Source organism: Microplitis demolitor, chromosome 5 (genome assembly GCF_026212275.2).
Source record: "Microplitis demolitor isolate Queensland-Clemson2020A chromosome 5, iyMicDemo2.1a, whole genome shotgun sequence".
Classification (NCBI taxonomy): domain Eukaryota; kingdom Metazoa; phylum Arthropoda; class Insecta; order Hymenoptera; family Braconidae; genus Microplitis; species Microplitis demolitor.
Window position 1 is genome coordinate 1,208,256 of NC_068549.1, and position 16,002 is coordinate 1,224,257.

The following is a 16,002-nucleotide window of genomic DNA, read 5'->3' on the forward strand; positions in this document are numbered from 1 at the left end:
ATATGGCCGATCAAGTGCCACCTAATGCCGTCGAGTCATGACCCCGAGTGAGGAGTTGACACTGAAACAAATAAAATGTGTGTGCTACCTCCTGGCGCGAGCCGGGAACAGGTTTTCCATGCACCGGCTTGCTTCTAATCTCGATCGACGGCTTATAACGAAACCCATCCATTTCCGGCTGGCTTGGGCTGTACTTTGATACCGAGGGAAGAAATTACAAATGGAATTCCGTAACCTCAACGTCCATGGGTCGTCTACGCCTACTTTTTTACCGTTTATTTTTAATTTATTATCATTTTAAAACTTTTTTAAATGTTTCAGGCCCTCAATAAACAAACTTGTTAATTTTTCTAACAAGCTGGCGGATAATTTAATTAAATTACACATTTTTTTTACCTTGGGAAAATTATCTGATGAATTTTTTGGTTACTTTTAGTTCTAAAGCCTCAAATATTAATTTTAGAGAGAAATTGCTCTGAATATTTTTTGTAGGAAATTTTGAGAGCTAAAAAAAAGGTCTTAATAAAATTTTTGATATTTTGAATATTTAAGCCGTAATTTTTAATTTTTTAGAACAAACGAAAATATAGATGAACTTTGAAAATTTATAAATCTCACAGTATTAATTTTGGAAAAAATTTGATCAGATCTTTTTTTTAGAGAATTTAAAGAGCTACAAAAGTTATTCCTGTGAATTTTTTGATATTTTTAATATTTAAGTTGTGATTTAAAATTTAAATGAACGTGTGAAAAATTTTAATAATAATTATTATTGATGTTATTTATAAAAAAAATGACTCAAGAATTTTATGAATAAAAAAAAGTTAAAAAAAAATGATTTTAAATCTTACAGGTAGGTCTTAGCATGGTTGCAGGACGTGGTTGTTGGTTAGTTGCTGGTAGAAGATATTTATATATATACATTTATATACACCTATACCCATACACTTGAAGCAAGTAGTTGAGTCGAGTGCAGAGGTAGGAATGGGAAGGTGAGATAGTGTAGCAGGGGAGTTGCCGGTGTACGGCTTTAGTAAAAGAATGAAGATGAAGAATGGCGGTGAAGATCGTCCAGTCGTCAGTCGGTGGTCAACCGTCTTGAAATAAAGACGTCGCTGTTATCACACACACACACATAAATACATCCACACATAAACATACTCCCACACACAAATTCACACATGACTCGGTCAGTTCTCACAGATCAAAAATTACGCGAGTTTGAAATCTAATCAAATGAAAAATTTAAAAACCGCGAAATTTAAAAAATTTGAAATTTCGGTATGAATATTCTCACGGGGCTAATGACCCAGAGATTGCATTCGATAAATTATTTAACTGGTAGATGAGGAAATAATTAATACCCAGTGTTAAATGTCAGATCAATGAACTTACTCCTATTTATTTAAGTGGAATTTTATGCAACTGTGCTTACTAATCGATTGAACTTGAATACCCTGTAGTTATTACCCCCACTAATAAAAATAATTATTATTATTAATATTAAAATTAATAAAAAAAAAAATTTCGCCTCTCGTCTGACCTTCGCGAGTGTAAATCCCGAGTGAATAAATTAAAACTAAAGATCCACCCATAAATAAATATTGTTTCATCACAACAATTTCTCACAGTACTCGGGATTTAAATAATAATTTTAAAAAGCCCGCTGAGTCTTCTATAAACAAAGCGTATTTCATTTAAAAGTGATAAAACCAGCATGACGCGATATAAAAATGATAAACAAATATATTCAAAGCGTGAATAAAATTATCCTAAGTAAACAAAGACGATAAAGTTAAATAAATATAATTATTATTTTTTAAGCAAACTTAAAATTTATATATTTTTAAATATATATTAAATATACTAAAATGGCATCGATGTGCGGCAGTAGTAAAAGCCATCCGGCTTTGACTACTCCGAATTATTATCGTCCTGGTATTTATCCTTATCAGGTAAGTTTTTTCATTTATTAATTATCAATCTATTTAATTAAGGTAATTAAAAAATTGAGGAGTACAGCATTTAAATAAATTTTAGTTAATTATCGAAATTAGGTTATTATTGAAGACTCCTAATTTTGAATATTTTTTAATTATTTATAAAAAAAAATTAAATTTAATTTACAATTTAAAATAAATTCAAATTTTCCCGCCTTTTTTTTTAAATATTCAAATTTTTTACTTAAAAAATTTCAAATATTTGGCCGGATATAATTTTTTACATCAATTAATAAGAAAAAAAAAGTTATAATTAAACCCCGCATTTTTTTCAAATTCATTAAATATTTGAACCGATGATAATTTAATTATCAATGAATAATTAATAAGTTAATTAATTAATGCAGTCAGGAATAGAATTATTTAAAAAATAAGTAAACAAACATAAAAAAGTATCCTTGGAAAAAAAAAATAAAATATTGGTAAGAATGTCAATGGCACGTGTTACAGGAGCGTAAAAACGGTTGAGTAATAAAAAAGTGCCCTAACATGACCTATAAAAATAAAAACAGGGACTATAAATAAATAAGCTTGGCATGTGAATAAATCGTAAGTAAGATAAAAAAATCAAAGTGATGACTTTTCCCATGGACAATTAAAAGGAAAAACAGTTAGAACAATAGAGCTTAAACGCAACACGATGCAGATATAATAGAACACACACGGGAACCTCAACCTTGACTCTCCCGTAAGAGAAAGAATTGCATAAGGCCCCGCGGAGGTTTTCAAGTTCACGCTTACATTAGCCAACACTTGCGCACTTGCACACTTTTAAATCCTTCCTGTCTCGCTTGCTCTCTTTACTTGCACTCGGTCGCTGCTCTTAACCATTATATTATGTATCTCTTTACATTTACCTTTTTTTAGTATGTAGTAGTAAGGATGCTCTATGGTCTACACTAGAGATACCCTGTAATGTGCATATACAAATCCTGCGGATGAGATTCACAATCGCGAGAGAAGAGTACGACTCAAGTTGCCCTGCTATATTATAAACTCTATACTATTATATTATATATATATAGTTGTTTGAACTCGTCTTTCTCAGGCCCCGTAGTCGACCCAGAAGTGAGATAGAAATATAAAAAAAAGGATAAAAAAAAATAAAGGGAGCGTCGTTTTGAACGCCGTTAGCAAGTCAGAGTTGTAGAGTGCGATTATCTTTTATGCTAATCGTACTACTGAGAGAAAGAGAGAGAAGGAGAGACAGATGAAAAAGAAGGAATAAGAGCTGAGAGCAACTGTTGATGCTGGTTCTGGTACTGATGTCGGTGAATTCGGGCGCGGGAAAAAGTACTTGACGGAATTTAAGTTTTGAGTTAATGAGTCTGAAGCCTCAAGACATTAGCCCATTCATCAGAAAATATTCCCATAAAATTTGTATACACTTTAAAAATAAAGTTTTTTTTTATTTTATGTAATACACGTTAAAACTTTATTATTTTTACCTTTGGCTTTAAATTTATTTTTTTCACATGTTAATTTATTTACATTTGAAATTGCTCGGAAGGGCCGGCTTTGTAATTTAATACCGCGGAAACGGAGGCTCGAAAATAGATCGTTTATAAGGTTTAAATATTACCGGGCTTGTATTGACTTCAAAGCAAACGCGCGTTTTTAAATCTTTTGAATTTTTTATATTTAAAAAAGTGCTAAAGTTTTTTTTTCAGTAAAAAATATCAATCCATCTTTTAAATTTCGTATTTCAGAAACTAGCGGGATAAAATTTATCGACAGAAGTCGCAGCGAAATATCTGGGTCTCAAAATTGAGCACACGCGTTTTTGTGTCGTTTTATTTTATCTCACATTAAATTACGACTGTAAAAAGTTTGAAAAATCTGATGAAAATTTAGATGTTGGATTTTATGAGGATAGATGAAGAAGTTTTGAAACACAAATGATTAATTTATAAGCACTAAGCCTAAAAATAAACTGACCTAACGTGATCCTGAGGAGCTGAGAACCTGACGAGTAGGACCAGCAAGACCCGGTCTTCGACACTACTCCTGAATACAGTTATTTTACTGGCATACTTTGGCTGGAATACCAAACGAGCATTGAGAGTCAAAGAGCGTGTAATGGAGAGAGAATGCTCTTACTAACCGATCATCATGTGAAATGAGAAGAAACACATCAAATATTTATCCTTATTACCATTATCATACGTCACACTTAGCCTACATAAAGTTCAATCAACATTTGCTAATTTTTTTTTTCTATTCCAACACCAGAAATTTATTCAAACGATAAATTAATAAATAAACTAATTTACCCACGACCGTACGGTAATTTTGAATTTTTATCATCTGGATCTCATGAAGTTTAAAAAGAAAAAATTACACAGTTTAAAATTTTATGTCAATTATTTGACACCATCAAGTGTAAACTTAACTAAAGTTTGATGTGTTATCTGATCTCAACAAGTTTTAAGTCTGTATTATTGTTTGACACAAGTACAATGTGTTAAATTAACACCAAAAATTTAGTAGACCGCTTGGGATATGTAATTTGTGTTAAATGTAACACAAATTTTTAAACTGTGTACTATAATTAAATTTTTTATGAGTATGAATGTAGCAGACATCGGACAAATTTTAAATTATTAATAAGTAGAGTAAATAATTAATAAAATAAAATTTAAAAAAAATGGGCATTTACAAAATTTAAAAATTAACAAGTGCATTTTTTCAAAATATTTTATTAAAAATTATTTACTCTATTTATTTATAATTTTAAATATGAGTGTGAATATAACAGGTATTGGAAAAATTTTTAATTATTATTAAATAGAGTAAATAATTAAAAAAGTAAAATTTGAAAAAAATGGGCATTTAAAAAATTAAAAAATTAATAAGTGCATTTTTTTAAAATATTTTTTTTTAAATATTTAGCCTATTTATTTATAATTTCAAATTTGTCGGATGTCTGCTACATTCACATACTCATATTTTTCTCCAGTTATTTGTCTTTAATAAATAATTTATTAATATAAATAATGGAAACAATGAAGTAGATGAGTATCTAGTTAGTAAACACAACAGTTATTTAGTTGAGCATAAGTAATCTCATTACGGCAATGTCTACATAATTTAAATCCCACCGGTGGTTAGAAACGCATGATTAGTTTGCTAGAAACAGAACATCTCAAAGTACACAACGAGACTGTTTATTTATTTATTATTATAATTATAATAATAAAAACGAGCCTTGGAGTGTTGAATTCTTGGAGTGGAGACGCGAACTAGTCATTTAAAAAGTAACTTTGAAGTTTTTTTTCATCATTTTATTTCTTCACAATATTTAATCATCTGAAGCTCAACTCCAAGTACAAGGTGTGGGAATAGATCACGCCCAGTTGGATTCTCACTTGTTTTTTATATTATTTATTTATAATTCGTTACGTTGATTTATTATTTACTATAAAAAGTACGAGTTAAAATTGCATAACGCAAATCAAGGTTAGCAATGCAGTCATCAATAGATTCCAATGCTAAGAGTCGCTCTTGCTCATAAATCCACTTGACTGAATTTTCAATCTCGTTTTCAAAACCGCGTTCTATTAAAATTCACTGACACGAAACACGAGATTCTATTCCGTGATCGCTGGCATTTGAATTTATGGCACGCAACAAATATAAGGTATAATTGATGGAGGCGAAAATGAGATTTTTGAAATTTAATTAGCGAACTGACCTAAGGAGATGAATAGGCACGTGCGCGATGGGGTTATCCTTCACGTCTTGGAGCGGTTATAGTTACAATGATTAACAGTTAGGTTCATTGGCCCAATATTAAACAGATTGCCCGTCTACATTGAATTTATTCAATCGGTTATATAATTATTCCTATCTGCTATTATTTTATTATCTATGTGAGTTTAATACCCTTTTGTTCGCCGGCTTAATAATTCTATAAATAACAACAGCAATTAATAATTATACGGTTAGTACTTTTATTGGAATATAAACCCATTGACCCTGAGAATCTCGGTGGCTATTAAAATTTTTTTAGCTTCAAGATGATTACAGAAATTTATAAAAACAGTTTTAATTAAATAAAAAAATTTTACTGCTAAGTTGCAGCTGTTTAAGTGAAAAAACTGGGGAATTATGGTAATTATATATTTTTACGCGATTTATTTAAAAGAAGAATTTTAAGAAAAATTTTTGAATTTATTTAAAAACGTTTAGCCATAAAAAAAAAATATTTTAAAAAATTACACTTGTAGCTTTTTTAATTTTCTACATGTGCATTTTTTTTTTTTTTTTTTTTTTTAATTGATATGTTAAAAAAAAATCAAAAAATTATTAAATGATTTTTAAATTTTTGGCGGGAATTTTTACAGAAATATTTAATTTTGATTTTTTTGTCACAAAAATAGAGTTAAAAAAAAAAATTAAGATTTTCCAATTTTTTTGCTTTAAACCCTCAGCGTTGGACGAATTCCACTAATAAATAAATATTTTATTCTATTTATTAAAAAAAAAAAAAACTAATTACGTCTACATGACAAGTTGCTTTACTAATCCGCGTATCATATTTTCCATCACTACTATTTTCCACCAGCATAAAATATTATTCGGATTAAGGACAGCAGAGAATACCCGTGGAAAAATAACCAGTCTGATAAAATAGATAATTTAAAAAAAATCTCAGCCTCTCCTTAGAAATAAAAAAAAATAAATATGAATATTCCTCAGTATATTTATAATTCAAATAAATAAATAATGAATAAATAAAACGTTAAAAAGAGCACGTAGATGCAAATGAACTCAACGGCGTGACTCAATGATTTCCGGTCTATCGTGATCATGTTTAGTACTCGTGGCTACTGCACTTGCAGGAATTCATATATATATATTTAACTAAACTACCATTACTATTAATTATGATTATTTTATACCCTATCCCACAGCCAAAAAAATTTTTCATTTCCCATTAAAATTAAATGCAGCCCATAGTTACTGAGATAAGCCGCCGATTTAAGTTTCAATTTACGTCCAATACTCGTATGTTTTATGGATTATATTAACATTCGATAAAAATAGTCCAGACAATTTATATATATATATATATATAAGTTAAGTGTAAAGAGCGAGTTGTGAAGATGTAAGGAGGGTAAAATAAGAGTCTAGAGGCGAAGTCTAAGGCTTCATTAGCAAGACAAGGACATTAAATACATATCAAGAGCGACCTTGAAGGATCTTTGCACTCGTCGCATCTTCCAACCCGTCGAAGGACGTACACTTAACGTCTAGGTCATGATCTCAGCCCTATACACTCGTATTTATATTTTAAATTTATATCCATTTGTATCACGACTCCACAACAATAACTAAGCCGACAGTCTCCATTTAAACCCGCGTTTTCACGATTTAATACTACACATAATAAATATAATGTCGTTGTTTCCTATGGCTAAAACAAATCACAGTAATTACGCTGGCAATTAAGAAAAAATCAAAATCCAAATTAAAGTCGAGTATGAGGGTGTCACTTCCGCAAGTTATTATCTTGTAATTTACTAAGGGCTAATGATGTTTTATGAGTCCCATGTAGCTGTTACCACGCTCTGTGATCCGCGTAGTTTGTCATGCTTGGGATCACAGCATAAGTGAGTTGTTGAGTACCAAGAAGATGCATCAATCTCCAATGCAACAGAGTATTTTATTATTATTTTTCTCTTTATTATTATTAGTGAGCCTCGAGGCCCATTTTCTCCGGGTTGAGTTCATACTTGCTAATAAACATTGTCCGCAGTCTCAAGGATCGAGCCTGCGGTCCGCAGTCTGTAGTCGATAAATATTTAAAAAACATGGTCATTTAAAAGACATTGGCAAATGAGCTGGCATATCCAAGATCTAGATTAGCTATTGACCTAGTTAAATGGAAAAGCGCATGCATAATAGATAAACTCGTCATCTAAAGACGCGTTGATCATATTAGACACGTAATTTAATTGATTTCCCACAATGGGCTTGGAGATCCAAGTGCACTTTGATGTAACTTCAGGGTCTTTTTATTTTATTTTCTTCCAAGTAAAGATTCTAATTGCTATTCAGAGCATAGTGTTGCTCTAAAAGGTTCGTCCTTCTATTGTATTGTGTCCTTATTTATTTATTTATTTAATTCCTCGGTCTTGTAATTTTTTAATTTTATTTAGTCGTAACTAAAAAATAATAGCGATCAGCTTGAAGGGATCGCCGGCTGTTGGAAGTAATCGGTCTCCTTCGAGCCACAATTTTATACCGGCTTTGCTCTTTATTTGATACTTAACTCGAGTTTTCTTTCTTTACCGGCATTCCTGATGTTAATGGACGGAGGCTGAGATTTTAGATAAAAAATATCACCCGGAAAAAAAATATATTTGAACTAAAGTACGAGATAAAGTAAATAAATTCATTTTTTATTTTTTTTTTTTAGATAAAAACTTTTGTTTAGGATTAAACGGCAGATGTGAATAGAGATTACTCAAAGCGTGACCGAGACGTAACAGTATTATTATGTTGAGCATTATTTTAATGCTTCCTTATATTTTTTAAGGGAATATTTCGCAATGTACATTAATTAAAACCACTATTTATTGCAATATTTTATAATATTAATAACGAAGCTAATTTACGCTTAATTATGCAATTAATATCTATAGAATTGTTTATTGTAGCAATGGCGTCATTGGCAGGATAGTTTAATAGTCATTGTCATGATTGTTATGGTAACATTTTTAAAATTCTAAACACATTCCCGATGACCATGATGACGTTTATAACGGCACAGACCATTTGTGTTCCGCACGATGAATGTCCTTACAAAATACCGCTACAGACAATATCGTAAATTTAGTACGGATTTTTAATATTAATAAATTATAATAAAACTTATTCGCTACAGTACATTTGCGTCTTCTTACGGAACGGTCGCGATCAAATTCGCACATATCTACACTTTTTAAAAAATTTTAATTTTGTTTATTTTCCTAAATTTTGAATCGCGATACTTTTGTAAAGGTATCGAAAAAAAAATACGTCGTCATTTTACTTCAAGTCATTGAAAGTAAAAACTCTTGGAATTAGTTGGGATACTTAATTATTTTTGGAAAATTATACAAAATTTTGATTTTAATTTCTGTGCAAAATTTAAAAAAAAATTACCGACTTTAATAAATTTCTATTTTTCACTTTCAAGGCAGGAAATAAATGACAAAAATTATTTTTTATTAAAATTTTGCAATTTCAAATTTTGAGGTTTTCAAAATTTGATAAATTTTCAAGTTGAATTTAAATTTTATAAGAAAGTGATTTTCGTAAAAATTAAAAATTGCAAATTTATTTTTTTTAGAATGATTATTATCTACCACCAAGATCAGCTTGGTCACGTGTGCCACCGCATCCTTCAAAAACACGGGGAAATACCAGATGGAAAGTTGGTAGCGCTGTGCTGATAGTAGCCGCTTTTTTAGTTATTATCGTCGTAGTAGCAATTGCCGGTCTTGCTTTATGGATGGGAGGTAAGTTCAAAAAATCACCAGTAACTCTCTCATAAAAATGAACTCAAATTAGAATAAAAAAATCTTTTTTTGCAGCCATGAGATCCGACTCGAAAAATTGTAAGCTAACATTTGACTTTATCCTGACATATTTTTAAAAAATGAGACAAAAATTTAATTTTGAATTTGTTTACAGCGGCGATTGTATTCGCATGTAGCATACGAATAAACAGAGGAGAAAAATATAACCCAATGTTAAAATTAAATACAAGCATGGTATTCCGCGAGAAGGAACGCAAGTACAAAAACATAGTGAGTCAAATTGTGTGTTGTCTTGGTGGAAACGTAATATTTCTTATGACATAGCAACAAAAACAATATTTCAAAGCACACAGCCATTAAATAAAATATATTGCTTTTTACAGACTATAAAATAATAATAAATTATAAAAGTAACAAAAAAGTTAAATATAAAATAAATAAATAAATAAAAATTCTCTTATGCTTTTTAGTTTGATGCTCTGTTCAAAAGAAGTGTCCTTGGACCCTCGTTCAAGCAGACTATCATAGACAGATTCGAGAATGGAACGCTCAAGGTCTTTTTCAGGTTATACCTGGACAGAAGAAAGATTCCCCGTAGCATAACTAACATCGAAGACACTGTCCAAGATATAATTGCTCAAGAAACCTACTCATCTTCATCACTCTTCAACGACATGGAACTAGATCTTACCAACATTATCGTCCGCAGTAATTAATCTTAAAGATCAATTAAAAAATTATTTACCGTCCGGTCGTCAATTAAAATCTGTTTATTTATCCTCATTACTTTTGTTTTTCCAGGACTATCTGATGTTCCTACGAGGACGCAAAAACCCCCAGTGTCCCAGCGTAACGCAATGATCACCAAAAATGGTCTGCTGCGACCGAGTAGGAATAACACGTTGCTGATAAACACTAAATCTAAGTCTAAGCCCGCGAAAATGGAGCCCACTGAGGCTGACATCGACTTCAGCAACATTCCCACCATCCAGGGGACGTATCAAGCGACTAAATTAAATTTTTCCTCTCCGTCCTCGACTACATTGACAGTGAAAACTACAAGCACTGATGCTCCGGTTATAGAAATTCCGAAATTAGAAACTAAAATCGAGTCGGGAGTCATAGAAATTAAGAAAGATGATGAATCAAAAGTAGAAAAGGTTAAAAATAGTACTTATAAGCTCGAAAACAGTCAAGGAATGTTAAGTAGCACCGAAAAAGATGTTCAGTTGATTGAAAATGAACCGACGAGCTCTACGACTAAGAAACCTTTCAATAGTTTTCCTGAACCGGATTTTGAAGAATCACCCTGGCGGCCAATTATTCCTAATTATAGTCCAGAACTTAAATCACGCCCTACTGGAATACTATCAGAAGTGGAAAATAAAAAGACTGAAGGTTCGGCGATAGAAATAGACAAAATATCACTGACGGAACCACCGCCTGTGATAAAATTTAATCTTCCTGCGGTAGCATTGTCGCCGGTGGATATGCAAGACACAGATTTCCCACATGATCGAATTGTGCCGCAGGAAATGCCGAATTCCAGACCGAATGGGAAGTTTAAAAACAAAATTCCAGGAGTTGAGCTGGAAAGTAAACCAGAAATCGAAGTTTCTGGACAGCTGCCTCCGGAAACGTTTGATCTGCACCTAGGAGCCTCTGGTCCCCATCAGAATTTCCAGCCACTCAAAGGAATTTCGAAACCTACGAATGAGAATCCTTTTGTACCGATAGAAACTTCGGAGGAGCCAATTTTGCTGAATCCTATTGAACTTCCGGTAAAAATATCTGGAGTCGGTGTAGCGGAACCTGTTTCGGACTTGGACTTGGAGCTGGACTTGGAATCCCGGAATAAGTTTACGGACATCGCGGCCGTGCCTGAAATAATTCCAGATAAAATAGAAGATAAATCTAAGCCTATTTACACGAGCTACAAAACGCCTAATTTGAACGGCGAAAGCAATCCGAGTTTAGTCGAGCACACAGGAACACTGAAACCCTTTAGACACACTATCCCGGTTGATAAAATTAATATAGATCAAGAACAAGTCACCGTAGGCAGTAATCAAACTAACGCTAAGTATGAAGATTTTGATGTCACGACGGAAGTAATTAACTTGCCGGAATCAACAGATAAAATTGACGATGACAAAGTTATGACTCTGAGCACAACGGAAATTGATTCCGAGTTACTGCACACCAATTTCGATAAAGAGAAAATTAGCGAGCTCCAACAAACCACTTTATCTACAGATAACGTTTCTCAAATTATTGATCAAGCTCCGGATGAAACAACTCCAGCGACCCAAACTAAACAGCCAGAGTTGTTTATTTGGAGCTGGAACAACGAAACGCGTCCGGAAGTTGAACAGAAAAAAACTTACAATGAGACTTTAAAAGCGAACATTGTCCGAAATGACAATGTCAACGCGCATGTTGAAAGCGCAAGAAACTCGACGGAAAATAATCGAAAGTCTTTTAAAAATGATGACAGTAAAAATACTGAACTGTTGGAAAAGTTATTCAGCACTGATCTTGAAAGCAAACCTTCGAATATCAGAGAAAGTTTTGTTGATGATGAAAATACTCAAGGGCCGATTCAAAGTATCGTAGAAGTTGTTACTTCGGTTAGCACCAGAGTTTCTACAAATTTGCGCACAAATAATGTAGTTCTGAGTTTCGACATCACTAATTCTACTTCAATGCCTGCAATAAATGATAAAGATATTAGAGGAGATGAAAATAAAAAAAATTCTGAAAGTTCCGTTGGGGAAAATTCGGAAAACCGTTCGTTTGATGATCAAATTAGTCCTAGTAATTTGAAATTTTTTAATTCAGAGACACTGAAATCGTTTGATCGTAAGATTTCTTCACAGGAAAAAGAAGCGATTTTGGAAAAGCTCAAAAAATTAGCGGAGGTTCGAACCGACTCTGACAATGGGTTTAAAATAAAAAATAGCACTAGGTCGAATAACGTTCCGGTTGTTAATGAAAATAGCGAAAAAAATTTAGTGAATATTGAAGAATTAAAAAAATTAGCGGCCGTTGCAACTAGTAACAAAACAATCGCAACTAATTTTACTAACGGAGTGACACTTAGTCGTGACGGAGTTGAAATTCCTACGAAAATTCTCAACAAAATTAATAATGACGATTTTCCAAAAGAAGCTGCAGCTGAAACCTGCGAAGGATTCAAATGCGCTGATGGAAAATGTCTTCCGTCTGCGGGAAGGTGCAACATGTTGGGGGAGTGTTCGAACTCTGAAGACGAGGCTAATTGTACGTGTGCTGATTTTCTGCGCGCCAAATTGTTCCACCAGAAAATATGCGACGGAGTTGCCGATTGCTGGGATTATTCAGACGAGTCGCAGTGCGATTGGTGCTCGGTCGGGCAATTTGTTTGCGGCAGTTCTAGATTCTGCATCGACCTGATAAAAGTTTGCGACGGGTTTCGAGACTGCCCAGGAGGAGAGGATGAGAAAAAATGCGCAGCTCTAATCGACGACGAGGAATTTATTGACAATAAGGAAAATTTCAGGAAAATTCCCAACTGGGGAAGACAAAAAATTAATACTTCAGACACCGAAGCTAACTTCGATGATCAAGAAGCCGTGGAAACTGTTTTGGCAACCACCTTCAGAATAGACACTACAAAAAACGAGGACGTTGATTCAAAAAGTGTTTTTGACGCAAGCAAATTTGGTTTTAACACAGGGATTAATTACGACGGCAGACAAACACGCGTTGGAGAAAACACTAAAGTTTTTGGCCGCGAAATAGCCGTCAATACTAAAAATATAATTAATAATGATCAAAAAGTCTTTAGCACAAAAGTTAACATTCCGATTAACACAAAACCTGATATTAATTATAAAAATAATAATTACGGCTTCATTAGCAACAATTTGGTGACGGAAATAAATAGTTACAGCGACAGGGGGTATCTTAACGTCAGAAAAAATGGGAAATGGGGTAAGTTGTGTCTAAATAGCACAGACAGTCTGCTGGTTGACAAAAGAACGATTTGGACTATCGAAGACCTCGGGCGGGCCGTTTGTAAAGCCATCACTTATCAGTAAGTAACAAATCACAATACGATGATTATTAATAAAAAAAATTGTGGGGTAAAGGACCCGATTGCAAGCCTCTTGATAAATTTTAAAACGAGATTATTTTAAAACAGATAATTACTAATTTTCTTTCTCTAGACTGATTTCTTGTCGAACCGGTTCTTTTATATCGATTGAATTGTAATTTTTATGGAAAATCAAAGGGGACTGGCTACCGGTCTTTTGCTGAAAACTCAACAGGAGAACCTGGGATCGGGTTTATTTACCCTAGGAGTTAATTCGCGCAAAGTTACAATTAATTTTTTTTCCCGCTTTTTTCAGAGACTACGAGAACGTTGAAAAAGTGATAGACGACAGAAAAGGACGTAATCAAATTTATTACAGCCTTTTTTTCAATGATAAATTGCCGGATAAAACGAGCCTGACATTCAAGACATCCGATTGTCCGAGCGGGGAAGTTTTAAAAGTAAAATGCAAGAGTTTGGAGTGCGGAATAAGGACGCAAACAACTTCGCAGGCTAGGTAATTTTTAAATTAGACGGTAAATAATTGTTTGAGATGTTGAGTGTGATTTAAGAGATAAGATAATAAACGTTTATTGGTATGCGAATATATAGGAAGTAATAAATAAATAAATTAGACGGACTTTTCGACATTCCAGAATCGTCGGAGGGGGTAGTTCTCAAGCAGGAAGTTGGCCTTGGCAAGTCGCGCTCTACAAAGAAGGCGATTATCAATGCGGAGGCGCTTTAATTAGTGACAAATGGGTTTTATCAGCGGCACATTGTTTTTATCAGTAAGTTTTTTTTACTAATTAGCAAATAAGTCATTTAGTCATTAGTTTTTTACATTGTAAATAATTATTTTACTCTGTTAATTAATTTAATAGCGCTCAAAATGAGTACTGGGTAGCAAGAATAGGAGCGACCCGTCGCGGAAATTTTCCTAGTCCTCACGAGCAAATATTGACACTCGATTATATAAATTTGCATCCAGAGTATATCGACAGCGGGTTTATAAATGACGTCGCACTTTTGCGTCTCGAAAGGCCCGTAATTTTTAGTGATTACGTACGACCCGTTTGTTTACCAGACAGTGAACCAAAAAGCGGTACCACTTGTACAGTAACCGGATGGGGACAATTATTTGAAATTGGCCGCATATTCCGTAAGCATCAGCACCAGCATCAGCAATTAAGATGAATAATAAATAAATAAATAATTAATTAATTGTCTTTTGCAGCTGATACACTTCAGGAGGTGGAGTTACCTCTGATATCAACGGAAGAATGCAGAAGGAAAACGTTATTCCTGCCGTTGTATCGAATAACATCAGGAATGCTGTGCGCGGGATTAAAAGATGGGGGCAGGGACGCGTGTATGGGTGACAGTGGTGGTCCACTTGTTTGTCGCGATAAAACAAATGATAAGTACACGTTACACGGTATTACATCGAACGGTTACGGATGTGCGAGACCGGGGCGACCGGGTGTTTACACAAAAGTCCATCATTACTTGCCGTGGATCGAGAGGTCAATGAAACAGAAGGACGCGCGGCCATTGATACCCGCATGCAAAGGACACAGGTGTCCTTTGGGCGAGTGTTTGCCGCGGTCACGTGTCTGCAATGGATTCCTCGAGTGCTCAGACGGGAGCGACGAGCGCGACTGCCCTTCTAGTTCATGATTTAATTACTCAACTGCACTGATTGGTTTATTTTATTTTACTAAAGTCGGTTTTAATTATTCCGACGGTAAATTTATTGTTAAATCAATGCAAATTGCTCATGCCACCGCGTGTTAACATTGAATGTATAAATGTCGAGATGTTTTATTGATTGTTTAAATGACTAATTGACGTGATAAGTCTCGCTCAATTGTGCAATAAATTTATAATTTATATTTTGTATAAGACTGGATTATTATAATAATTAATACTGAAGGTATACGTGTTCAATTGATCGTCATTGTGTAATTAACAACGATGATTGTAGTATAGAAATTGTAATTGTTTTATTTTTAAATATTTTTCTGAGGGCTAATGGCGGGAAAAAATTGAATTGTGTTTTAAAATATGAAAATTAAATTTAATAAATTAAATGAACACTTAAATGCCGAAAGAAAATAATTTCGGAAATTAAAATTCTTTATTTATTTTATTTATAATTAGATAATGAAAGTATTCAATTTTTTGACCGCCCAAGTAAAATTTGCCCTCAAATTTATAAAAGAATGTGTCTAACTGTATTAATATAAACGAGTGTAATGTAAATGTATGTGATACTTTAAATATATATAATAAAAAAACAAAAATTTATAAGCAGGAAAAAATGATTATATTTTAAAAATTAAAATATATTTTGATCATTGTTTTTATTTCATTGTATATATATTACTGTTAA

At 32.9% G+C, this 16,002-nt stretch overlaps 1 protein-coding gene across 1 annotated transcript; it reads left to right on the forward strand.

Moving 5' to 3' along the window:
* Positions 1-1,068: 1,068 nt before the first annotated feature.
* Positions 1,069-15,918, forward strand: LOC103569261 (uncharacterized). The gene is made up of 10 exons (XM_008546476.2): positions 1,069-1,955; positions 9,340-9,508; positions 9,584-9,607; positions 9,684-9,799; positions 10,000-10,237; positions 10,331-13,607; positions 13,924-14,124; positions 14,264-14,398; positions 14,492-14,769; positions 14,845-15,918. The coding sequence occupies exons 1-10, from the start codon at positions 1,872-1,874 to the stop codon at positions 15,285-15,287; spliced, it is 4,965 nt and encodes a 1,654-aa protein (XP_008544698.1). The 5' UTR covers positions 1,069-1,871; the 3' UTR covers positions 15,288-15,918.
* The last annotated feature ends 84 nt before the right edge of the window (positions 15,919-16,002 follow it).

What these genes read in the sequence shown, in the direction of transcription:
- LOC103569261 (XM_008546476.2), top strand. Translation starts at nt 1,872, where the DNA reads ATGGCATCGATGTGCGGCAGTAGTAAAAGCCATCCGGCTTTGACTACT. An exon ending in TACCAACATTATCGTCCGCA is followed by an intron (nt 10,238 to 10,330) that starts GTAATTAATCTT and finishes TTGTTTTTCCAG; the next exon opens with GACTATCTGATGTTCCTACG. An exon ending in GCGGCACATTGTTTTTATCA is followed by an intron (nt 14,399 to 14,491) that starts GTAAGTTTTTTT and finishes TTAATTTAATAG; the next exon opens with CGCTCAAAATGAGTACTGGG.